The sequence below is a fragment of the Sitophilus oryzae genome, unplaced genomic scaffold (genome assembly GCF_002938485.1).
Source record: "Sitophilus oryzae breed Bouriz unplaced genomic scaffold, Soryzae_2.0 scaffold_1576_pilon_pilon, whole genome shotgun sequence".
NCBI lineage: Eukaryota > Metazoa > Arthropoda > Insecta > Coleoptera > Curculionidae > Sitophilus > Sitophilus oryzae.
The window spans coordinates 5,248,451-5,276,427 of record NW_022146254.1 but is presented as its reverse complement, the minus strand read 5'-3'; the positions used below and the strand labels follow the sequence as shown (position 1 = coordinate 5,276,427).

General features: G+C 33.6%; 2 protein-coding genes across 5 annotated transcripts in view; both read right to left on the bottom strand.

Moving 5' to 3' along the window:
* LOC115879162 (succinate dehydrogenase [ubiquinone] flavoprotein subunit, mitochondrial) overlaps positions 1-929 on the bottom strand; it is a 35,723-nt gene extending 34,794 nt beyond the window's left edge. The window contains exons 1-2 of one of the 2 annotated variants that reach the window (XM_030895850.1): positions 723-929; positions 159-417 (exon numbers count right to left, since the gene is read on the bottom strand). In XM_030895850.1, coding sequence (XP_030751710.1) covers positions 159-417; positions 723-788 — 325 coding nt within the window. In that variant the 5' untranslated portion in view covers positions 789-929. Of the gene's footprint in view, positions 1-158; positions 418-701 lie in introns of both variants that reach the window. The other variant, XM_030895848.1, reaches the window with a different exon arrangement.
* A 3,337-nt stretch (positions 930-4,266) lies between these two features.
* LOC115879351 overlaps positions 4,267-27,977 on the bottom strand; it is a 59,613-nt gene continuing 35,902 nt past the window's right edge. For 2 of the 3 annotated variants that reach the window (XM_030896125.1, XM_030896126.1), the window contains exons 8-10: positions 12,855-13,851; positions 9,467-9,708; positions 4,267-5,729 (exon numbers count right to left, since the gene is read on the bottom strand). In XM_030896125.1, coding sequence (XP_030751985.1) covers positions 5,507-5,729; positions 9,467-9,708; positions 12,855-13,851 — 1,462 coding nt within the window. In that variant the 3' untranslated portion in view covers positions 4,267-5,506. The remainder of the gene's footprint in view (positions 5,730-9,466; positions 9,709-12,854; positions 13,852-27,977) is intronic. The other variant, XM_030896127.1, reaches the window with a different exon arrangement.

Below are 27,977 nucleotides of genomic sequence, written 5' to 3'. Positions count from 1 at the left end.
GAGTTTTTAGGTAGTGTTATTTCAAATCTTTGACATTACTTGTCTCTGACATTACATGGACATTACTTACATAAGCAGAATTTTTCCATACAGGAAAAAACCTGTCATGTTACTAAACAATAAACATTTAATAAATATGGTAATAGTCTCTCACTTACCTAAGGCAGCATTAATACCACCTTGCGCTGCTACAGTGTGAGATCTAGTAGGAAATAATTTTGTAATTACCGCAGTCTTGAATCCCTCTGCCACCAAACCAAATGCTGCCCGTAAGCCTGCTCCACCAGCCCCAACAACCACTGCATCATAAGTGTGGTCGACTATAGGGTAGGCTTTTGAACTTGCATCTGAACACTTGGCATTATTTCGGTCTACATTAAGGTGCAAGGATCGAGAACATATTGGAGTAATGCTTGTCTAAAAAAATACCAACTAAATACAATATTATATTTTCAAATATAGCATCGTTACTTAGCAAGACGTCTCAATATGTTTGTATTTAAATTTAAAATATTTTAAGCATGTTGACAAACATTTTAGGCAATTTTATAAGAAACAAATTTCCTTAATAAAAATAATTTTAATGGATATATTATCAAAGTATATAATAAAATATATGTTGCATCATTGCGTGCAAAGAAAGATTTACGAGTAAATAAAATATAATTTAAAAAAGTTACATAACAAAAACTATAGGTTACCTGTCGCAGGTACAATATTACCTTGTTAAATCCATTATTTGCAACACCCCTAACAATAAACGACTGCAATTTTAAGATACTGCTCATATTCGGTAACTATATTTAATTAAATATTTTGCGAATCAACGAACAGCGATATAAATTTTCCTGCCAAACGTCCTGCGAAAAAAAAGGAACCAAGCCCAACTTGAAATTTTTACACTGGCAGCCAATCAGCTGACGGTTCTGAAAATTCCAAGGACGCCGGCAACAATATTACCGAAAAATTATGAAATTTATCTGTTTGTTACTTATTTTTCGATATACAAATAAAAAATTCAATAAGAGTAGATATTAGACTAGATAAAATTAAAATTATTTTATATAAATCCTGTTAAAAAATCATTTTTCTTTATTATTTTATACAGCAGAGAGCTGTTTTACTGGTTGCCTACACTACTCAAATACTAAATATTTGACAAGTAGACACAAGATTCACATTTCTACAGGATGGTCAAAAACTTATAACAACTGTACTGTGCAAGCACTGTGCCAGTAACCAGGAAGTACCTGTTCCTATTAAAGGCTATTACTAATAGCAGATATAACATACAATTCTCTTCTGTGATAACATACAAATTGTATGATTATGCTATGCAAATCGCATTCCAAAAGAGCATAATGTTATATTCTAAACTAGGTGGCTAACAATTATACAGTTTCTAAAATATGATCAAATGGCTCTTTTTATACTAAACTTACCAACTTACCGCTTATTTAACTGTTTGATACTTCTTAACTGGCAGTATCGTGTTTGTTCAAAATTCACTTTTTATAAAGAAAATTCAGCTACTAACTAATTTCATGTTGTATTGGATGTTGTATGGTTATTATGGTTATATACAGTGTGTAACTTGGCTCTATAATTTATAACAAAATAGTTATTCTTGCCATAAGAAGCTGTGTATTTCTAGTATCCCAATCATCACAAGCGCCCCTAACGGCGATTTTCGAACTTCATTTAGATCTCAAAAACTGGGCCCATAATTTTTGCGTTCGATTCGCCTCCTCCTTTTAGACTCCATAGTTTAGTTACGCCACTGAAGGTGTTAATACATCACTTCCTATTCTTCCGAGCTTTTGAAAATGGTTGATTCGTTTTTTGAAAATAACACAAGACTATTCTTTTGTCTTTTAGAAATAGTTTTTAATAAATAATTAACTTTAATTAAAAATTATTTATATACCGGGTGCGTCTCAAAAGTGGCTCACCCCTATAACTTTTTTATTTTTTCAAATAAAAGACGAAATTTGGTATGTTTAGTATATGACATAAATTAGGACTGATTGGCGTATTCAATTGTTTTCGGCCACTTCCTGTTTCACCGGAAATGACTACAACTTTTGATTTTTAAATAGCACCCTCGGTATTTTCTTATTTTATTGGACAGAAAATAACACTCTGAATAGAATGACATATCATATGTCAACTTTTGACATTTTCGAATATGGTTTATTTAAAATTGCAACATGCCGTTCATAATGACAATTTGACTCAAAATACCAAGGGTGTGGTATTACATTATTCGTAAAAAGATGCTTTTTCCAAATATGCTAATGAGTCACCCTCATTCCACTTGGAAAAATTGAAATATGATTAAAAATACGATTTGAGGATCTTTTAACCGCCCAGGACAAAACATCAAAAACATTAGACGATCAAATCTATTTTTCCAAGGCTCCTTGACTAAAAATTTGTCTTTTTAACACAACCATGGCACTCTAGATGGGCATTTAAAATACAATTTTGTTTTAAGCCAAAATGTCAAAAGTTGACATATGATATATGTCATTCTATTCAGAATGACATTTTCTATCGAATAAAGTAAAAAATACTAAGGGTGCTATTTAAAAATCAGAAGTTATAGTCATTTCCGGTGAAACAAGAAGTGGCCGAAAACAATAATTGAATACGTCAATCAATCCTAATTTATGTCATATACTAGCATACCAAATCTCGTTTTTTATCTGATAAAATAAAAAAGTTATAGGGGCGAGCCACTATTGAGACGCACACGGTATAACTTTTTATTAAAAAAAATATTAATGATAAATGAATTAAAGTAATTTAAAATATCTTTAAATCTTTAATTATTTACCTAATACTAATTGCAACAGAAAGTTATTCAATAGCTTTTTGTTAGTAGAATCAATTCAGATCCAAAAACCGAAAACTGGATACCACATCACCAGTTTGGGTTTCGAGAACGACATTCCACTATTCAGCAGATACATCGGATTACCAGCAATATAACTCAAACTCTTGAGGACAAAAAGTATTGCACATCAGTGTTTCTTGATGTTAGTCAGGCTTTCGACAAAGTATGGCATACAGGACTACTTTACAAAATTAAAAATTATCTTCCCATGTCCTACTTTCCGATATTGAAATCCTACCTAAATGGTAGAGTGTTTAGAGTCAGGATAGGTGAGGATATATCTGAAAATCATAGCATAAATGCAGGTATTCCACAAGGTAGTGTCTTAGGACCACTACTCTATGTCCTTTTTACAGCAGACTTTCCCACAAACAATAAAACAACAACGGCTACTTTTGCAGATGACACAGTAATTATGGCTGTCAATCATCTGTCAACAAAAAGCCGGAAACACAGCTTCCTTGATATTACAAAGACATCTAAACTGTGCATCTAAATGTAATAGAGGCATGGTTACGTGATTGGAAAATAAACATTAATCCATCAAAATCGGCCCAAGTAACTTTTACTTTAAATAGAGACCAGTGCCCTCCAGTATATTTAAACAACACACTAATTCCGCAGTCTTCCTCTACCAAGCATTTAGGCATGCACTTGGATACTAAGCTTACCTGGAAAGAACACAGTAAAGAAACGTAAGCAAATAGATTTAAAAGACTTATATTGGTTAATGGGAAGAAGATCCAAACTATCGCTAGAGAATAAACTTCTTTTATACAAAACCATAATAATACCTATTTGGACATATGGAGCAGAACTCTGAGGTTGCGCTAGTAAATCAAATATAGCCATAATACAAAGGAGCCAATCTAAAATTCTACGGATAACAGACGCACCATGGTATGTCTCCAATCATACTATACATGAAGATTTAAAAATTCCGTACGTCAAAGAAGTCATCCAAACTCGGAGTAAAAACATTTCATTAGACTACACGATCACACCAATACCTTACTTCAGCCTCTACTTGAACCAGTACCTACAAGAAGACTTAAAAGACAATGGTCATCTGATTTGAAAGAATATTAAGTAGGATTTTTCACTGGAGAAGACCTCATCACGTTAACTGGAGCGTCATTGCTCTCAAGTCATCAAATTAGCCCATAGAATTTCCTTGCAAATATTCTGATTGCTAATAAATCATAATAAAAAAAATAGCTTTTTGTTAATAAAATATACATTAAAAACATCAAAAAGATTCATTTTTGATCTTAATTTGACTTAATTGCAAGTTCAAAGATTAAAAAATATCATTACTAATTAGATTAAATATTATTTGAGAAATCCATATTAAAGAAAAAGCCATATTACTGATTTAAATACATTTATTGTAAAACAAGTTAAAGCACTAACAAAACTCTCAGTCTTGTTAATAAAATTAAGGTAAACAAATAGTAAATAATATTTGGAATGGTTATCAACATATTTACTAGTCTGTATATAAAAGAAAAAAAAATCACAAATAATTTATCGATATATGCTATTAAATTTTCAGATACCTTATTTAGATATAAATTATTTAAATATTGTATTTTAATTCAACAGATACACTTTGGTAGACGATTGTACCCACAGAACACACTAAATTGTACCATATAATCATAACAATCATATTTAAATCGATCACAAATTCGAGTTTTATTTCAAGTTATCTTTAGTACGAACGTTTTATACCGTATAATCGAAAAAAAACGGCGTCCAGTTGGCTGGGAAATGAACATCAATGACATTTCCCATATAAATTTACATTTAAAATGACAGCGATCTTCATTCCATAGCCATCGCTGACGCCGTTTTTTCTCGATCATACGGTATATCTTTATCTATCGTTCTTTTTCAAAAAATATATAGAGATTGTTGAAAACTTCCAAGATGTTTATGATCTATTTAACTATGTTTATTATGATTATCAGATTATTTTTATACAATTTGTATTTCATAAATACAGAAAAAACGAGATTTCAAAAAAAATAAGTATCTGTAGAAAGAATTTTATTTCCTAGAATAATTTCTTAGTCAGTAAAAATAGTGTTAATAATTAGGTAAAAAAATAAGTAGAGTAAAAAACGGTAAAGCTTGTAAAATTTAAGTCGTTAGAAATAATTTGTGGGTGTTTGCATAAGCATATGCATTAATTGCACATGAGGAAAAACATAGCTGTGCTATACTGTACTTCCATTGACAAGTAAACAAGGACGATTTTTAGATGACCTATGATATTAGAGAAACTTATATATTTTAATATCTGCACTACTATATGATCGATAAAAGTAGACGCCGTTTTTTTTCGGTCTTTATACAGGGTGTGACAAAAAGTTCTAAAAAAATGGGAAACGTTTTCAATGAGTTATTTAAAAAAGTTGATACGGAATTACTTTGACATGCTTAATAATCATCTTAACAATATGCAACAACTTGTATGCCACTTTATGGGCATCATACGAACCTCAAAAACATTTTGAATGTCCATAGGTCATGTAAAAATAATCCTTGTTTATATCATATATAATTTAAATTGAGTAAAAAGACATATCTTGAAGAAATATATCACAAAACTAATCTCTTGACGCCACACTCGACGCAAAATTTTGCTGTATAAACGGGAAACTTCGTTCCGCATTCGTGGCAAAACTTCGACACCTTCGAGGATAAAGTGGCGGGAGATTGAGAACCATTTTCCGATCCGCTGGAGCTTAGAGTCTCGGCCATTTTCGGCTCTAGGGGGCTCAATTTCGGAGCTCGGCTTCGCTGTTTCGATGTTTTTCTTAGACTAAAAAAAGATCAATGTCAAAAAAATAGCAATAAAAATAGATTTCACATCGTATGCCTCAAATTTTGATATTGTTTATTGTATAGTCTATTTTAATTATTTTTTAACTTTTGGCATTCTTGTGTTATTTAAAAGACACATTTATTGAGTGGAGACCAGCTCTGCTTTTTACTACCAACTTATTTTTATTAAATGAATACCAATTTTTTTATTGCTTTTATGGATGGTTTGCGTTCCTTCATTATTAGTTAAATTTACGCGAAAAGAACTAACTGTATGATTATGAAAAGTAAAGTAAAGTAAAGATTTCAGTTAACGTTACTTTGTTTACGCGGAATCCGAACCGCGGTCCTCGGGCATATCATTGTCAATGACCTACCGACTTGCAAGTGTCTAAATCGACTCTTACTCACGAGATATCCGATCTCATCCAGCCTCGAATAGGGTTGCCAAGTTTTTCAAAAGCAAGGGGAGGACATTTCCCTGTTGAAGCGGGGTGAGGGGGACGGGGTATACAAATATTTGGATTGCAATACTGCATGAACGATTTATTGAAAAAAAAAACATTACAAAATACAGCCACGACAGTGAATCTTTGATTCACAGAAATAAACTAAAACTGAAATACCTATGCAGAAGCAATCTTGTTTATGACAGCTGAATGGGCGAAATAGCATCGAGATTAAAGAAAGTCAAAATAAAATGGAAACGATAAATTATTATAGGCTACAGAAAAATTATTATTTTGAGCACAAAATCATGGTTTAAGAAACTTTTTTGTCAAAGATTGTAAAAGGAGGACATTTGGGTGCAAAAGGAGGCAGGAGGACTTTTCTTCTAAAAGGAGGACTGTCCTCCCGAAAGGAGGACACTTGGCAACCCTAGCCTTGAACCGGCGTGAATGAGCAGTGTGTGTCAATAGATGTTACACTTTTGCCTTTTTTTGGACCACAGCAAGATACAGAGTTTCGAACCGGTCACCCGCCCATCCACTAGTATCGCCTTACGTCGCTTAACTTCGGTGTTCTAGTGGGAACCAGTGTTTCAACGTAGCTAGGCCGTTGCCATGATTATGAAAATTATCAAAAAGAAAATTTGTTAGCAGTTAGAATTTAGATAAAAAAATATACAAAAAATTTTTAAAGTCATTTTTTACTATTATCAGTTTCTTAAATAGGTAATTTAATTTTTGGTGAAATCTGTTCTCCAGAATAAAGAAACAGATTATTTAGAAAGTCCCTAAAATAATTCAAAATCTAAAAAAAGGAAAAATAATATTGCTCGTGTGTCGATTATATTATGTACCGCGGTTTGTTGTCCACATTTTTATTGTTCCGAATCATATCATAAAAGTCGACCATTATCCTTATCATTAAAACGCGCCAAACATTCCAATCATTTATTACATTTTCGTTTATTATCAGCTACGCTAATACGAATTCGAAAATATAAATATAGTACTAATGAAATCATACAGTAAAATCTTATGTATTTCGAATTTCTGAATAGCTATACCGGGTTCGTCTGAAAAGTGGCTCACCCTATAACTTTTTTTATTTTTTCAGTTAAAAAACGAGATTTGGTATGTTAGTATATGGCATAAATTAGGATTGATTGACGTATTCAATTGTATTCGGTCACTTCCTGTTTCACCGGAAATGACTACAACTTTTGATATTTAAATTGCACCATCGGTATTTTTATAAGATCGGCAAAAAAAATTAATAATACATAAATGACCTAAATACAAAATATTTTAATGGTGTCTGTCTGTCTGTCCGTCTGTCCGCCTGTAACACGATAACTCAAAAACTGCTAAACCGATTTTAACCAAATTTGGCACAAAAATACTGTGGCGCCCGAGAATCTGGCCATTAGTTTTTGGTGGTGGTGGGGGGTTGGTAAGGGGGTATGGAAGAGGATTAAAATTTTTAAAAAATCGTAACTCCAAAATTATAGTACCGCGGTTTTCAATTTAAGATTAGGAATAATATTTGCAACAAAATTTGTAATAACATCAACATCAGTCAAAGTCGTAGTTCTTGAGATAAAAAAAATTGGAAAAATTCCTTTACTTTGAAACTAAAAAAACTGCCTACCAATTTTTTATTAACATATTTTAGTATGGGTGGCTTAGGCCGGCGCCAATTTGTTTACTTTATTCAATAGAAAATAACACTCTGAATAGAATGACATATCATATATGTCAACTTTTGACATTTTCCCATATGATTTATTTGAAATTATAACATGCGGTTCATAACGCAAATTTGGCACAAATATCAAATGTGTGGTATCAAATTATTCGTTCCATTTGAAAATTGAGATATGATTAAAAATACGATTTGGGCATCTTTTAACCGGTCAGGACAAGACACTAAAAACATTAGACGATCAAATCTATTTTTCCGAGGGTCCTTGATTATAAATTAGTGTTTTTAACATAGCCATGGCACTCTACGATTAATACGATTTTTATTAAGCAAAAATGTCAAAAGTTGACATATTATATGTCATTCTATTCAGAATGTCACTTTCTATAGAATAAAGTAAAAAAATACCGAGGGTGTCATTTAAAAATTAAAAGTTGTAATAATTTCCGTTGAAACGGGAAGTGACCAAAAACAATTGAATACGTCAATCAATGCTAATTTATGTCATATACTAACATATTGTTGCGGACCGGTGTGGACTCGACCTAACCTAACTATATGGCCCGCCCTCGGATGACCTTAACATCGCATTAAAGAATAGACACCGTAATGATTCATTCGAAGATTCGAGAAGAATCGAGTTCCACTGGAATGGAGTAGTACATACGAGAACAATCGAAACCTTCTCTATGCACCTAACGATCTATGGACTATTCTAGAGATCTTTAGCTGTTGGTATAAAAGCCGGCGGCTGGGGTCTAGAGAGGGCAAGTATATAAATAGACGAGTACAGTTGACGCGCTAAAATTCAAAAAATAAATTCTTAGTTATAAATCGTTTGTAAATAGTTCTTTAAGTCTTTTATCGTTATTGTTTTTGTTAATTAGTGTTAAATAAATAGTGTTTAAATAAATTGTGACTTTCTATCCACACGGAACCGACGAAAAACGTAACAATATCAAATCTCGTTTTTTATCTGAAAAAATAAAAAAGTTATAAGGGTGAGCCACTTTTGAGACGCACCCGGTATACAGGACGGTTCAGTTTTTAGTAGTAGGACTTTGATTAGTAAAACTTATTTTTTAAAAAGATGATTCATTTTTCATTAAATTTTATATCAACGTAGCGTTAAAAAACAACGTAGTTTTAAAAATACAGAGTGCTGGAATTTTCATAAAGGTCGCTATTTTTATTGCACGTTTCTTTACAAATTTTCCATTATTATATTATTATTCCATTATCTCAAACATATTTCATTATCCCTCGATTCAAAATATCGCAAATACCGACAAAAATGACAGAATATAGAATCAGTGGCGTCGCCAGAGGGGGGCAGGGTGGGCCGGGGCCCACCCTGGATTAACTTGGGCCCTGTAATGGCCCACCCGCGCAATGTCCAGAAAATATAATCAACAACTATGATATGGTAAATTATCTGGCCCATCCGAATAAAACCTGGTCCCAGTGCTGGCCCACCCTGAAAAAAATATCTGGCGACGCCACTGAATAGAATCAACTTTTCAATTAAAATGGCCAGGAACGGAGATGGTTATATTATACGAACTGTAATAATAGGTAACTAACCTTCCATAAGCTGAGTCGCTCGATATTTTGTTTGTGGAAACGTTAGAGTGGTCTTCCTCCTCACTGGCTACCAGAAGTCCGTAATTGATATCAATATTTTTCTTTTTCGTTGCTTTTTTCGAACTGGCCTTTTGTTCTTTTTCTTTTAAGTACATTTCCTCGTATTTCTTGTACTCTTCGTACATCTCGTCATCAACAGAGAACAATTCTTCGGCTTTTAATGTGTCATTTGCAGGAGACTTCTGTTAAGAAATCAAAAAATATAATTCAAAGTAATATCCATAGATTAAATACAGCACTAAAAACAAACCTAACCTAAAACTGATAAAACTGATAAGACAACAAACTGATAAAAAACCAACCTAACCTAACTTAACAAACTATGAGGTTGCCGTCATACTGCATTACCATACATTTTCCAAAAAATTTACCATACATTTACCAAACCAAACCAAACAATTATAATCTAGGAAATATCTGCCAAAGAAAAATGCTGAAAAACCTTTACCCATTTTATATCTATTTCAGTATTAGCATCAGTTTGCTTCCATACGTGATTTTTTTCTAAGGTAACATAATTTTGAATTGATTGAATTCAATTGACGGAAATTTAAGGTTGATTCTCACTATACCTTCCATTTCCATTCCATATCCGTTCCATACTTTTTATTGTACGATTTAGGTATATCATTACGAAAGTTTTATTTTAAAAATTTGTATCTTTGAAAAAGGTAATAGATTTAATTAAGAGGTGAACGAATAAATAAATATCAGCAAAATTTTAACAGAACTGGTACAAATGTAAGAACATGACAACGCTGTTTCCGATACGCTTCAGTCCATCCGCCAAAAAAATGTAAGGAAGGAAAGGCTATGGAACGGAAGGGAAACAGAACGAATAGTGTGCATTTTCCTATTCATTTACATGATATAATATTTTATGTAAACGGAAGGGAGCTGATATAGAAGGTATAGTGAGAATCAACCTTTAGGTGGACAAATCTTTTTGAAGGATATCGCGGCTGAATAACGGATTATCCGCAGTAATGATGGACGTCTGACCACTTACGCCCCCTTAATTCGCCACCAAACCGACGTTGCCAAATTTATAATTTATAAAAATGAACTTGTAAAAAAAAGATTAAATCCCCAAAGAAGTTGAAACCATAAAATAATAAATACAAGAAGAAGTGTCAAGTCAATGTTAAATTATGGAAACAGCGTGGCTGCCTGGGTAACTAATTTTCAGATATGGCGGCTGGGACATTTGACATGACATAGACACTTCATTGACATGACAATTTCAATTTTATGAAATTTATTTCCGTTTCCGGTTTTTAATGGCGGGCTGTTCAGGAGGTTTAAATGAGGGTTAATATACTTTTTACTTTTTCTAGTAGTAAATAATACAACAAAATTACTCAAAAATATTTATTTGGAATTTAGAACAATGTAAATATGCAAATCAACACAATTAAAGATCTATAAACCCATAAACTACTGTATCAATATCAAAATATTTAAATAACATCAGAGATGCTGTGTTAAAGTGAATTAGTAAAGTAACAATGCACTGACTTACAGAAACTTGAAGATAAATAAATGTTTTCACAGCTTCATGGGCGTAAAACTAACTGGAAGCAGGAAAAAGACAACAGGAACCCACGCAAAACCTGGAATCAAAAAAAAATATGTAAAAAAAAAACATAAATATAGGTACATAAGACTGTTATAAATTAAATCAAACAGGACTTGAATGAAAATAAAAAGAATAAAAAATATGATACCTATACATCTAATACCTCATTTGTATTTTAAAAATAATCTACATACATAGCATCATTGCTATGAAAATACATAATAGGTATCTATGTGATATGTAATTACGCATTTCTGTTCATCTTGTAGATAATTAATATAGGCTGTAGGCTAATAATAGTTCAATAATCATAATTTACCTTGTGTAACTTGCTTTCAATTGCTCAAAATCACCGATCAGTCTTTAAAGTAGAGATACGGAAAAATCCTTGGTAAAGAATATCCCAAGATCCTTGGATCTAAAGCTAAAAAAATATAAAAACAGTTAATTTATTATACCTATTTTTACATAAAATATGGCCCATACCTACTACACACGCAGAAACGTCGATTTCATCATTTTCTTCATGTAATTAATATCATATATACTTTATTAAAGTGTTAACAAGGAACTTTATATCAAAAAACATCTTTGTACTTATAAATTTCAGCCGAAATATCATAAACAAACTTCCATTCAAATCTAAAACGGCAAAAATTAAAATGGCGCCCGACCTTGCCAGAGGCCTCGGGAGTTGACACATGGCTGACACACAGACAAAAGAAGAGGACGCCGACGTGCATAAAAATGTTCCGTAACTGAAATTGACAGAAATCATATAGAAATATTCAGATTTTTGTCTAGGACAGTCTAGAAGGCCATGCTTTCTGCCTGGGTATGACCGCGCCAGAACTGTTTCCAATTTTCCGGTTTACTGTCACCCCCCTGGTTGAAACCAACGCAATCAAACTTCTTTCATACAACTTTGTGGTTATTAATAGTCAGATCTCGTATGCAAAAACTTGCAGCTAGCCAGACTTGCATCTCAGGCGGGTATTTCGCGTGCAATCTAAACAAAAAATAACTTACCCCAGAGACTAACCAAAGCAATCAAAACACGCCTATGGCGTATGGCGTGTTTTGATTGCTATTACCTAGACCAATCTCCCACTACACCTTGACACCTGTGAAAAAATGTAATAAAAAAGTTTATATTTGTTGGAATCGAACCTTGGACCTCTCGATCCGGAATGGCCAATGGAGCCACAGCCGCTTTTATAATTTGGCTATAGCTAGGCGTTACTTTCCGCCGTTCGACCGAAGACAAATACGCATGCGCAATTGTGCCGTTCCTCCAATGTGGCCACCGCTTATAAAATTCGGCAACATTGGTTTGGCGGCAAATTAAAGAATCATGGCCACTTTAGCAATAGCATTAGAAGTTTGTTTACAGATAATTGTAGTATGTCGACAAAAGCCGAGGTCAACGTCGCTCGAAGAAGGACATGGCTATAGCGGTTTTTAAGAATTTTTAACATATCTAAAGCACAATAAGTAAATCTCAATAACAGAAATGAGACGACGAGAAAATAAATTGTCACTATAAAGGTGAATCCTATGGGTGAATCACTTCCAAGATTAAATCATTCAAAGAGAATATTTGTTACCTAAGGATAAGATAACAGTTCAAAGAACTCTTTATTGGAGACATCCTAAACCAGTAAAAACACTTAGCCACCTTAATTACTTAATATACTATTATTATCTCATATTGATTGCTCGAAAATAAAATCTGATTTTTATACTTACCGGTTTTTCGATTATATTATACGTCATTGTACTAATCATGCTTGAAGTCAAACTGGTCGACATCACTTTTTGATCGTTCCCATTAAAATAATCGTTAACCTCTTTCTTGTTTTTGAACGACGGTTTAGGAGAGGGCTCATACACAGTCAAGGATCTTTTCAGCAACGGCAAACCTTTAGTTTTTTCTTTTTTCTCTGGCTTCACGGGACTAGAAGAGATATTTTTCGAAGTTTTAGAGAGTAAAGCTTTCCCCGAGACCGAACTAATTTTATTACTCTTATTACTACTAGAATGGACCGGTTTAGGATTAATCAGACTAGCTTCCCGCTTCGTCCTATTGACTAGACTCAACGACCTTTTGACCAAAGGTTTTTTTTGAACCTTCGGCTCCAAGGCCTCGATTTTCTTATCGTATTTCGCGCTGTACACGTCCACGTTGTTGTCCTGTAGTGTTACGTCCGTATCGACGGTAGATGTGGGCGAATAATCCTCTATCTTTAAATTGTCTGGAATCGAGAGATTGTCGTTTTCGTTGATCAAACTCGGATCGATCGAAGACGACATGTCATCGCTGTATTTCCGATTGTCGAGAATTTGATCCAGCATTAAAGTAGTACTGTCCGCGTTGTTTTTGAGATTGTGCAAGTAAAATCCTCCGCCGGTGTCGTTCTCGTTAGTCGCGTTTCCGAAATGTTCGTTAATCATGTTCTCGATCAGCTCGAAGTCGTCGTTTACAGAGTCCAGAGAGTCTTTGAAGTTGAAGGGCGGATCTATGACCGATTCGCGTGTCGATTTCTTCACGGGTTCGGCAGATTTGACGGTTTTCTTGACAGGTGAGGGTGACGACCTTGTGTTGTGGGGTGTGGTGTGTGGTCGGGGAGTGTTGGCGGGTGCGTCCGAAGGCGTCGATGGTGTGGAGGGTTTGAAGTCGTCGCACTCGAGCAGTTCCATGAATTGGCGCTGGGCCATTTCGAATGGATCGTAGTTCGAGCCGTTACTGAAAATAAAGCAAATTCCAATCAAGCAAACCTATATAACTTGTTACTACATTATTCTTTATATTATTTTTTCTAAATATGGTAGAACACAATCCTTCAAAATAATAAAATTTGGTTGTTAATATGAGTAAAAATAAAGCCATTCTTAATTCAAGATAAATTTGAAGAAAATATGAATTTAGTTATTTGCACCATTTAATATTCAAATTGTTCTTTTAATTGCTGTTAAAAAATACTTACTCAAAAATAGGAGTACAAAAATAGGGATACAATACAAAGGAACAGTTGAATAAGTTTAAAAAATACTAAATAATGAAATATTAATAAATCTTGAAAACCAAAATATTCTTAAATAACATGGCATCTATTGTTTGAACACTACAGTTATCATAGACTATATAATTATATTAGTTAGTTAAGCGCTTTACTTTTTTTTGTGGTACGAAGGTTAAGTAGATTAGGGCTCAAACGCACTGACGACCAGGTCACAGCGACCAGCATTTGATTCAATGTTATTAGGACATGCAGCTGCGACCAGTAATAACATTGAATCAAATGCTATATGTCGCTGCGACCCGGTCGTCAGTACGTTTGAGCCCTTAGCTCCGGACCAAGCGTTGCCCTTTTACCACTTTGTACAGTTTTGTAATCTTATAAAGCCGGAAACACTCTGCTCACGTGCTGTCACGTTGTCATGACTAATATGTGATATTATGCTTAGAAGCACATTACTATCACGTTTTATGCTGTAGTACACAAATTGGCAATTTTTCTTTAATTTCAGTCTGTGTTGGGTGCTTGTTTTTCTTGAATTTTCAGTTATGGAAAGCGCCAACTCAATCAGTTCTTCGGACTGGAAACAGGAACTAAAAATTGAAGCTGCTTTTATCGTTCTGGAGGAGAAAAATAAAAACAAGAGGAAAGCTTGGGTCCATGATTGTATTAAACATCATGTTCTCTGACTTTTTCTATTAAAATCTCATCCATTCTCAAATATAAACAATAAAAGTTTTAACACAAAAACCGTATAAACCTAACCTCACCTGAGACGAAAATTGTGGATCTGCAGAAAATAAGCAAATGCTAGCACGCGTGCGGTTGCCGATGAATACGCATGAGGTGACTTCAGTGTGGTTCTGATGTATTAACATACTATGTAAAACAGCGCTCCACATTTTTTGTCGGTAACGTGACAGCACGTGAGCTCATGTGCCGTAAGCTCAGTGTGTTTCCGGCTTAATAATTACAGTTGGGGGTTGGAACCCTTGGTGTTATACAGCAAAATAAAACACTAAATCACCACAATACACCAAAACACTTTTTTACACTGGACGCGCGTTTCGATAACCATGTTAGCATCATCAGCAGATGATCAAGACTGATCAGCAGATTTGAGTCTTGATCATCTGCTGATGATGCTAACATGGTTATCGAAACGCGCGTCCAGTGTAAAAAGTGTTTTGGTGTATTGTGGTGATTTAGTGTTTTATTTATAATACTTGCTCTTTGTATTTTTTTTATTTATTATGTCGTTTTATCTCAACTACATCTTTTCTAGGCTTTAGTTCCCGGTTAAGTTACATTATAGAAATCGCCTTATTGTATGGCAGGTGTTAAGGATTACAGATTTTTGCATAAGTTGGTACTGGTGTGGTTCTAAGTCTATTGCCTTCAGCGATTCAATTAGTGTTTTTGGTATTACACCCATATTCGATAGTACTAATGGGATGACCCGGACTCCGGGTCATTTCCACATATCCTTAATTTCAAAGCACAAATCAATATATTCGGTAATCTTCTCTCTGTATTATTTTTTTTTCAAAGCTCAGCATAGCTGGTTATAATGTAGGAATTCGGGTCTTTGCCAAGAATTCTTACAATGTTGATCCTAGGAATGACCGCACAATGTTACATGTGTTAAGAATAACAGCTTTCTGCATATCAATGTAAGTATTTGCAGTAATGTTCAGTAATTTCAAGTTTTGTTCAAGAGTCTTTGGTACAATGCCTTCAACTGATATAATAATGGGTATAATGCTAACCTTCATATTCCACATCGCTTCGATCTCTTGTGCCAGGTGAGTATATTTATGTATTTTCTCTTGATATTTTTGGGTCAAGTTTTGTGTGTTTGGTACGGATATGTCTATGAGCTTGACTTGTTTGTTACGTTTATCAATTAGTGTTATATCCGGCCTGTTGTGCGGTATTGTCGCATCTGTGAGTATTATCTTATCCCAGTATATCTTTACGTCTTCATTTTCGATGACTGGCTTTGGTTCGAATGAGTAATAGGGTTTAGGATCTTCTTCAAGCAACGAGTATTTCCTCTATATTTCCTTGTAGAGGATGGTAGCTACTTCGTTATGCCTTTTTAGATATTTCGTAGGAGCTAGTGTCGCACATGATGACGTAATATGATCAAGGTTTTCCTGAGGCTTTCCACATTTGTGACATTTGTCAATTACATTATCTTGCTTCATTATGTATTTTTCATGGTTTTTTGTTTTGATGACCTGATCCTGAATTGCAACAACGAATCCTTCGGTCTCAGGAAACAAATAACCTAGTGTTAGCCATTTTAAAGATTTTGTTTTGTCTATATGACCGCCATCTATGTTATTTTTGTATCTACCATGAAGTTGTTTAGATGCCCATTCTTGATATTTCTGGTGATCTGTCTTTATAAGATTAATCGGATTTTCATTCCTAGTTGCTAAGTTTAGGGGTGTATAGGATTTATCTGACTCAATAATTGTTCGGTGTACTTCCTTGGATTCATTTTATAAAAATACTGACGCATGTCATGGATTTGTGCATAGTGAAGATTTTGAGGTCGATTAGTCCTCTTCCTCCTTCCGATCTTTGGAGGTTTAGTCTTATCTGTGATGATTTTGGATGGTGCATTTGGAATTTAGTCAAAGTGGTGCGGACCAATCGATTAAGTGCTTCCAGATCTGTATCAGACCACTTAACAATACCAAAAGAGTATGTAAAAACTGGAACGGCATAAGTATTAATAGCTTTTATGATATTATTTGATGAAAGTTTAGTTTTGAGTATGCTCACAAGTCTTTGTTTGAATTCTTTTGTGTATTTGTCTTTCATTATTTTATGTTCATTTTTATGTGTTTGTATGAGTCCTAAATACTTGTAGTGACCAATCCCAATTCTCTCAATAAAATCTCCACCTTCCAGCTCAAAATCTAATCCATCCATCAACTGGCCTTTTTCGACGGTAACAATTTTGCACTAGTCTAGTCCAAAACACATTCCTATATCTTGCGTCATGTTGTTAGTCAGTTCGAGTATACTATTAAGTTGTTTCCTGTTGGCAGCGTATAATTTGAGATCATCCATGTAGAATAGATGATTGATTCTACATTGGTTCCTGCTTCCTTTGACGTTACGCCATATTTTGTATTTTTAAGGGTGTTGGATATTGGGTTAAGTGCTAGGCAAAACCAAAGAGCACTTAGCGAATCACCTTGAAATATTCCTCTCTGTATGCGTATTTTATTGGTTTTAATTTGTGTTTCTTCTTGTGTAATTTGCAATGAGGTAGACCACTCAATCATAGTGTCTTTCAGAAACTTGACGATGTCACGATTGATTCCATAAATTTCCAACACATGAAGTAGCCAGGAGTGAGGAATAGTATCGAACGCTTTTCTGTAGTCAATGTATGCGATGTTTATATTGCGACATAGTTTTCGGGTCTGTTCAAGAATAACGGCGTCAATGGTTAGCTGTTCAAGAATAACTGCGTCAATGTTAGTTAATATGTTAGTTGGCGTCAATGGTTAGTTGTTCTTTGCATCCTAATACATTTCTTTTACAACCCTTCTGCTCTTCAGTCATGTCATAATGTTGTGCTCTGAGAGGTGGTTGTAGATTTTTGTGCACAGAATTCCCGAGAGGAGCTTATGTAATGTCGGCAAACAGGTGATTAGCCTATATTGAGATGGGTCAGATGTATTAGAGGATTTAGGAAGAAGATACGTAATTCCTTCTGTAAAAAAATGGGGTGTGAGTGATGGAGATTCGATATAAATATACGTGCAATGTGTAGGTGTAACACATTCAGTCGTTTCAACCAGAAGTTATGTATACCGTCTATGCCAGGTGCTCTCCAGTTGGCGGATTTCAACAAAAGTTATTAATGTGTATGGCATTTTTTGGATATTTGAAAACCTTTCTTCCTCTTTCTGAATCCATTTTGCAGAACTACGATGTTCTCTGGGGTTCATCCATATGCTTCCCCAAAAGGCCTCAACATCAGTCTTGTCTGGTAATCCATCTCCAGGGTCTACAGCATCTTGTCGAAGTTTTCTATAAAAAGATCGCTGATTTTTCCGAAAGAGTTGGTTGTCTCTTTTTCTTGCATTAGAGTCTCCATATCTACGCAGTCTTTTGCTATACACTGCTAATTTTTGTTTTAAAGTGTCCACGTAATCAGTTATTATGTGTTTGTGTTCTGTAGGTGGTTTCATCTGTAGCTTTTGTTGGAGGTCTGTTGGTATTTTTTGCATATTGGTAAGTTTATGGTTTGATAGTGCTGTGGTAATACCTATTTTCCGCCTAAGGTTTTTAATTTTATTTTCTAGACGCAGCTGCCATTTTGGTTTCGTAGCGATCTTTTTAGAGGTTTCTGAAAGACTAGTAAACAACTTCTGATTCTGACTAAGGACTGTTCTTGCGGCACAGTAGATGAGTAAATGAAGTTGAATCATAATCTGCAAGAGGTTTTGTTTCGATAATTCTGTTTATTGTCGAAATTAGTGCATTCGTCTGGGAATTATAATTGAGCTTGGGCAAAAGTGGCCTGTTTTTCGGATCTATGCCATCATACTCAATAAGAAGTTGTTCCAATGTATTACTCATTTTTGTAAAGATAGGATTTTCTTGTCGCAGTTCAGATCGTGGCTGATTCTTTTTTGGACTATTGTTTGTAGGTGCCTCAGGTTCTAGGAGTGTTTCTCGATTCTCAGTTCTATCGAGTGCAACATTTTTCTCTTACAGCTCCTTCTCGACCTCTTCTTTTAAAATATCTACTACGGCTTCGAGTAGCAAATTATTCCTTAGTATTACATTTTTCTGCATAGCTGCTCTCTTTTGTGGTATATGAGACAAATGGGGGTAGATCGCGACAAAGGCTTCTTGAAGTTTGTCTGCATATAGTGCGGTATCTCTCTCAAGGTTCGTCACACGAAAGTAGCAGCGCATGATATTTTTGTTCATTTCAGTTGTCCATACAATGCGCCGTCTACTCTGCTGCTGTTTTACTGGTTCATTCACCACTTGGGTGGACACAGAAGGGGGATTCTGCGTAAAACTTTCGGTGGCGGGGACAATTAGCTCTTGAACGTATTCTATAAATTATTATTATTAATAATATTATATATATTATTATTATCATATGTCAAAATGGAGAAACGTTACGTGAGAGGAATTTATGTAATTTTGAATGATACATTATTTGTAGCTTGTGATAAACTCATTGTGTCAGAATATGTGACTTATAAACAAAAATAAAACATTTTATTTGGTGCACGATTGTTATGTGTCTTTGTTTTGTGATTTTTTTCTTGGAATTAATTTTTTCTATATACGCTATTAACATAGTACACATAGTAGAAAACAACTTAATAAAAAAATAAAGAAAACACTTTTGTTTATTTGATCATAACAGTCTTACCTTATTGTTAAAATGTATTCAGTTATTAACATAATGTCAATTGTAATAAAATTGTATAATATTAAACATAAGGTAGATAATTAAAGAAATAATTAAGAGAAAAGAGCTGTTTACAATAGTAATTGGTTAATAACAATATTATAGTTATATTATTAAACCTTTCATTTTTATAGTTTCTTACCGCAAAGTTTCCATAATATGTTCTTTACCAAACTATAACGAGACAGCACACAGAAACGCAAGCTAGATACAATACATAATAATTTGTTTTTTATTATCGTAATATGACGCCGACAAATTTTTACCTTGTGCGATTTTTTTCGACCTACGCTTTCTTCCAAAAGAAGAAAGCGGTTTATCTCGATTTTTTTGTCTTAATTTTTGCAGCTCTAATTATAGACTATTTCTATGACATTAATTTCTAATTATACAGGGTTATGCAACTGTGCTTCAGACCTGTATAGGTCCTACGAGCCCTAACAACTATATGTTGGGACAAGGTCTTTTTTGCAATAAAAATAGTAATTTGTTAAAACGACTCAATTTATTTTGTTTATTATTCTAAATTCAAACATTACAAGATGATCTAGACAATTTTACTATATTTTTATAACTTTGCAAACAAATCACTTTAGATAATAGCTTATTTTGCCAAAATCAATCCAAATTTGCTAACAACTATATATTGGGACAGCACAACAATAAATTTGTTCAATACGGAGTTACATCACCTTTCGCCTTAACAACTGCCTGAACTCTTAATGGCATTGTATTTACCAAAGATTGGTACATTTGAGGAGAAAAATTATCCCGAATTTCCTGCAGTTTTGTCCGCAATTCAAAAATTGTTCGTTGAGGGTGGTTTCTTAAATATTGCTTCATTTTATGCCACAAAGTTTCAATAACATTGAGGTCCGGGCTACTTGCAGGATGGGATAGAACTTTTATATTATTATTACCGAACCAATTTTTAGTTGATTTTGCTGAATGGCACGATGCTCCATCTTGTTGGAAAATATAGTCTTCGTTTGGAAACAATTCTTGATTTTCACTAGGCAAAAGTGAGGTCTCAAGTATATATTGATATTTTTGGGCGTTAACAGTGCCATCTATAAAATTTAATTTGCCCAAACCTCTTGCTGACATGCAACACCAAACCATAATCCACTTAGGAAATTTAACAACCCCTCTTTAAGCAATCTTTATGAAAGGCTTCTGCTTTATTTCGTATTATTCGCAAACATCAAATTTAGACTCATCGCTAAATATGACCTTATTCCAATCATTTTGTGTCCACGATAATTTAGATTTTATTTTTTTATTTTTTATTTTATTTATTCTACAACACTCTACAGCTTACGCCAATTACAGAGTGGGGTACACACAAAAAAAATTCAATACAAAATAATTAAATTAAACAAAAAATAACATCAATGAGAAAAAATACATATCAATGAAAAAAAAACAACAACAATATAAACCAAGAAAAACCACTAAACTGAATTCACAACCGAAACCCAAACTGCAGCTGAAAATATCAAAATTACACTGATATAAATTATATGCATCCTGCATACGTTTCAATGGCGAATATTTACTTACATTTGTGCGCGAGGAGGCCACATAAAATGTAAAGCTATACCGAGAGCTACGTGGGACCAGAAAATTGATTTGACTGAGAACATCCCGACTATCAATTTCATTATGTAATAACTTGTTCAGAATTCCAGCTCTGAATTTGTCCGTCGAACCTCCAAGGAATCTAGAGAATGTTTCTGCAATAAAGAGCTGTGACAGCAGCCAATTTGCGGGTAAACCCCATCAGTTCTTAAACTCAGATATTTCAGAAAACGACGCTGTACCTGCTCGAGAGCTTTAATATGTGCCGCATAAAACGGCGACCATACAATTGATGCATACTCTAGCTTTGATCTTACAAAAGCATAATAGAGTAGTTTTAATGTGTTACTATTGCTAAAAGCTCTAGTATTACTCACAATAAATCCCAAGGCCTTAAACGAATATTGAACGACTTCAGATATATGCTGAACGAAAGATAGTTTACTGTCAAATGTGACACCCAAATCTTTAAAAACAGATACTCTACCTATCATCGTATCACCGATAGAATAATTATAAATTTGTGTTTCCGATTTTAAGGTATAAGACATGACTTTACATTTTTCAACGTTCAATGGTAAGTTATTATATGAACACCATGCAACTAATCGATCAACACACCTCTGAAGCCGTTCACAGTCATGAGGCGAATCAATGCGGGAAAATATCTTCATGTCGTCTGCAGACAGTAAGACACTTAAATCAATTATATCAGTGACACCGTTTATAAAAATGTTAAACAATAACGGTCCCAAAATAGACCCCTGGGGTACACCCGAAGTAGCGCACAGTTCGACCGAATTCTGGCCACAATACTCCACCCTCAACAATCTGTTTTTTAAATAGGACTCAAACAACATTAATAAGTTAGCTGAAAACCCAATCCGATCCAGATGGTAAAGAAGGATCCCATGGTCAAGTCGGTCAAACGCTTTAGAAAAATCAGTATACACAACGTCGACCTGACTCTTTGTATCAATAGAGTCAGCAATAAATTGTGTAATACTTAAAAGATTAGTTGTCGTCGACCGACCCCTTATAAAACCATGCTGATTTGGTGAAATTCTACCTCCCACCTGAAACGCCAATGCGCCATAGAGAGCCATTTCTAAACATTTGGAAAAATTAGAAATTATTGTTACAGGTCTATAATTTTCAATATTATTTCTATCGTTCTTTTTAAATACTGGGATGATCTTTGAGGCTTTCCAGATAACAGGAAACGTATTTGTCTTCAGGCAGAGATTAAATAATTTCGTTAGTGGGGAGGAAAAAACTATTGCGCAATCTTTCAACAGAAATGAGGGTATTTTATCGGGTCCTACCACTCTGGTGGGCTTCATTTTTTTAAGCACTGCAAGATATCGCTCTCCGATACCCGATTCAGTGTTATATCACCAAAGGAAGAATTAATTTCAGTGCTACCTTCACGAATATGACCGTTACCTGATACAGATTTTGTCCAATTGTAGCGATTTTTCTTCTGAATTTCTGTCAGTAGCGGTTTTTCTTTGGCCTAAATAAGAATTTGTATCAATAATCTTCAGGTAATTGATTATCCACACAAAATAATGTTTACCTTGTAAAACCTCCAGATCACATTTATGGATATATTTTCGGCAACATTCTCTTGATATACTTAAACCAGTTACAGTATTCAATTTAACTGTTACTTCGCGAAGAGTACTTCTTCTCGCAGACTTGCGCAAATTTTTACTAAATTTCGTAAATCTCTCTGAGATACAACTTTTGGCCTTCCCGGACTTTTACCTCTAACGTCTACATTGGCAGATTGCCGTATTTTTTTTATTATATTAAAGACCGTGGTTTTTGGAATACTTAAATCATCAGAAATTTTTGGAATTGTTTTTCCCGTACTGTATTGACGAATGATAATTTCTTGTAGTTTTTGATTTGTAGCTTTTCCACGGACCATTACTTTGAATTAAATTACCAAAATTGAAAATTAAAAAAATTAAAATTACTTACAGTAAATCTCACTACTCAAAGTATCGAGTCACTTACAAGCTGTCAATGCTGAAGTAAACAGTTTGCGACATTTGTGACCTTTATAGCAAAGCCGCCTATGATGATATTAATTATTTAAAAATACTTGTCCCAACATTTAGTTGTCAGCAAATTTGTCCTTTTATGTTTTTTTTTTATTTACAAAATCCGCTACTGTAAATATGGATTGATTTACAAATTCATAAAAATATTGTCAAGTTGTTTAGGATATATGGCTATGCTTATATTTAAAAAATTAAGCATATATTTTTCAGTTATTTTGAAAAACCAGGGCAATAATTCCAAAATATGACCTTGTCCTAACATATAGTTGTTAGGGCTCGTATAATAAAAATAATAGAAATTTCGTTGAAGAGAAGACTTAGCTGTAAATTACCTAGAGCGTATTGAAATACGCTCTTTCTGAAGAAAAAATATGTTCCGTTGTATAGGGTACAGGGTGTCTCAAACAACACCGGAAAAGTCTAGGGATATTACAATTTTACCCAGCAGTAATCGTCAGTAATTTTATTATTTGCATTTCTGATATAACAAAATTAAAATAAACAAATAGTTTACAGGACGCATTGCAAATAAAAATGTGAAATTTACCGAATTTTTCAAATTTACCTTGATTTTTATTGAACTCAAAAAAATACACACATTTTTTTTTATTCTAAACTGTTAATTAAAAAAAATAAAACCATTTTTACTTAATAAAGGGTATGGCCTCCTCTACTGTCCATTACAGCCCTACATCGTCTCTCCATGCTCCTGATCAGGTTGTCGATCTCTTCTTGAGGTACAGCCTGCCACGCTGCATTCACGGCCCGAACCAGATCCCTACGAGTTTCACGAGGCATACCCATTCTCAAAATTCTTCTTTGGACCGCGTCCCATACGTGCTCGATGGGGTTGAGGTCAGGAGATTGTGCCGGCCAGGGTAAGATGTTCAATTGATGAGCATTAATAAACTCACTTACCACTCTGGCTGTATGAGGCCGTGCATTGTCATGCATAAGAATGAAGTTTCTCCCAAAATCATTGGCATATGGTAACACGACAGGCTCAAGAATTAAATCACGATATGTGATTCCTGTTAGAAACCTTTCAAAAAAAACGAGATCGGGTTTTCGGCCTAACTGGACTCCTCCCCAGGCCATAACTGTTCCACCTTGATAAGAGAGCACTTCCTGAACATGATCCAACCGAATAAGATTTCCCGGTTCTCTCCATACCCTAAGCCTTCTCGAATCCGGATGAATTCCAAAGCGTGACTCATCCGTGAAGAGAACATTGGCCCGTTGTTCATTCGACCACTGAACATAATCTTGAGCCCACAAATATCGTACCTCTCGATTTCCTCTCGTTAAGGGTTGAGCTCTCCAGGGGCGTCTGCTTCTTAAGTTGACCTCTCTTAATCTATTGCGAACAGTGTCAGGACTAACGGTTACATTATGTGTTTCCTGGAGAATTAAACTAAGCTCTGGTGCTGTAAGAGTCGGTCGGCGTCGAGCATTTAATTGTAAAAAATGATTTTGCTGAGGGGTAGTAAGTACGATGTCGCCCTGTGTGCCTTTCAGCAACATCACCACTTTCACGGTAGCGTGTACTTAATCGCGATAATACACTTTGCGTTGTATTTAATGCTCTAGCTACGTCGATTTGGCGCATTCCAGCTTCGAGCATACCCATGGCCCTTAGCATTTCGTCTCTGTTAAGATGTCTACGCTCCATAATGTCGTTTAATACTAAACAGAGTTATTTGAATGAATTCTGGCCAGTTATCATAAAAACATAGCCAGTACAGGTTAAATTCGAACAATTGATACTAGGTGCTTTTTATACATTTGACGAAAAATGCACATACACTTCTGCAAATATCCCAAATTTAGAAATAACTAGTGTGACTACTTCGTTTCAATCGAAGTAGAAAGAATCGGCCTACAAACATGTGGTTGTTTATTCAAAACATTTATTTTTAACTTTAATAAAATTATATCCCTAGATTTTTCCGGTGTGTGTAGTATACGAGTGAGGTTGATAGTTTATATTTTAAAACGGAATACACTCTACCTACAGTTCATACCAAATAAACTTTTAGTCACGTGATTAAGCTTGACCGGCACCAGCGTTGCCCACTTTTATATATTTTCTTTTAATCAAAACAATTTAGAAAACAAAAATCAATTAATTATAAATATATAAACAGTTATTATTTAAATCAACAAAACTCAAACTTTTCCGTTAAAAATATTTTAATAAAGTTGCGATGATTTTTTTTCGGCAATGAAGCTATCTTGTACACTTTGCACTAAAAGAGGTTCTAAAAAGAACAATGATCGACTGCAGTCTGCTAGTAAATATTTTCAAGCTTAAAGTATCACAACACTATTTATTTAAACCAAAAACTCATAATGTCAGGAAATAACAATGTCAGGAAATAAATAAATGCGTCATCTTGACATTTTTTACAATATTTTTTCATCTCTGAATTCCCAGCGCGAAATTTAAATTCCAGTTAGCACGGCGCCGAATATGTCCATGGTTGGCAAGAATGAATTTAATATCGCGCCCTCGATTACATAACTAAGAGTTTAACTGATATGAAATATATATTTACAGCCTATTTATTAGACAGTCAGTTGACTTACCATCATTTACATATTGTAATCGCAAAACATTTTCCGATGCACGTTATCAATCATATCGACATTGACACTAAAGTCTATAAACCTGACTAAATCAAATTTTGGTAAAAATGTTTAAATTTGTTGTATAATTTAAGATACCGAGCAGATATAAGATCCTTATACTTTATAGAGCAAATGATTGTAACAAATATTTTATTTAGATTAAAGTTGCAAAAATTAGTTTAAACCGAATTTTATTACCGCTATGTTGGTCACATTGCGCCGTTTTCAGCAATGTTGTCCTTTATTATTTGACAATTATCCTACTGTCAGTCATTATTTTGTATAATATCGTGTTGTTGAATCTTTATGAGTAATTCTCGTTTTTTTGCCTACTTCCATAGTCTTTTTTTTAAATTGCACTTTTAAGCACAAACAGTTCTTTTAAGAACTAAACTTTCGAGTTTTTGTGAATTTTCGAAATTGTGTGTAGAAAATATGCCTAAGCATTTAAACCGTCGAATCAAAGAGCTTGTAGCTTCCCTGTTTTTTTTTTAAATATTTTGAACAAGAACGTGACAATAAAGGTTCCTTTATTACCCTTGACTGCAGTCAGAAAAGTAAGTTTGATTGATGAGCACATTATACCACTTTGAAAGTTGGTTTTTATTAAATTCTGTGATTTCGTTTGTGCATTAATAGCACCCTCTTGTTATTACCACGTATGGCGTTGTAAGATGTACAGGGTGAGTCAACGATAGAGTAAAGTCCATTATCTCATTTGTTTCAAGGTTTACAAAAAAATGTTAAATATAAAAGTTATAGAGAAGTTTAAGATACACATATTAAAATAATTATAGAGTATACAGGGTGCTTCAAAAAAGTGTGGCGAATATAACATATGTTTTTTTAAATGCAATACCCTATTTTTTATATAATTTTTAGATTCTGCATAAAATTCCATAACTTTTTTTATATATAATGTTATATACCTAAAATTAATAGTTTTCGTAATATTTAAATTTGTTTAAACAAATGTTAGATTTCAGTGTGATAAAAAATTGTCAGTGACGCCGTTGTTTCTGAAGTTGGACAACTAAAATTTGGTAGGAAAAATTTATAAAGATGAAGAAAAAGATATTTGTAAAGATATTTTAGTTAGATGCTACAGGGTGTTCAAAATATATTTATAAATTTCAACTATTTAAAATTAAAAAATTTCAAATTTTTTAAATGGTACACCCTATATATTATCATTTTTTCTGATAGATTTTGCAAAGTTCTACAACTTTTATAAGGTATATCATATACCCATTTTTAATAGTTTGCGACTTATTCTGAATTATTCAATTTTTACTCTGTTTTTTTTTAATTCATTTATGGCTAAAACATCATGGTTGCCATGACAAAAATATATATTATTAATCATTAACAAGTAGTTTAGTAACTAGTTACACTACAATTGTTATTATCAGTTTATGTTAATTTACTTTACTCAAATAATAAAAAATCACTGAATTTATTCGTGTATTTCCATACTATGAAAGATGACACTTGGATTTTCCCTTGGAGCGAATGCTATAGATTAGGATAATACCAGATTACCTAGTTAGAGACTACTGATATAGGAGTTTTCTTCGATATAAATTATATTTTTTCTTGTAGCAAATTGCAATTGCAATTCTGGTTTATAATTCATTTCGTAAAGCTAATATTACTATTGCCGCGAAACCGTCCCATTACACACTGAAAATATTTTCTAGTTAATCTACATCTTTTCTTATAGTACTTAGCAATAATATATAATCCTGAAACAAAAAATAATTCTTTCTTGTTCGTGTATATCAGTCAAATTCATTTTCAGCAAAATATGTTACTATTACTTCGTCCATCTATACTTATTGTAACAAATTAAACTAAAATTCAAGTTTTGTTCATAACTTGCTTAACAGACCTATCAAATTTCGAAAATTATTACTTTTTTTCATGGTAACTATGATGTTATAGCGTAATTGTATTAAAAATATGGATAAAAACAGAAAAAATTGGAATAAATCGCAAACTATTAAAAATAGTTATATGACATACTTAATAAAAATTGAAGAGTTTTGTAAAATATATCAGAAAAAATGATAATATATAGGGTGTGCCATTTAAAAAATTTGAA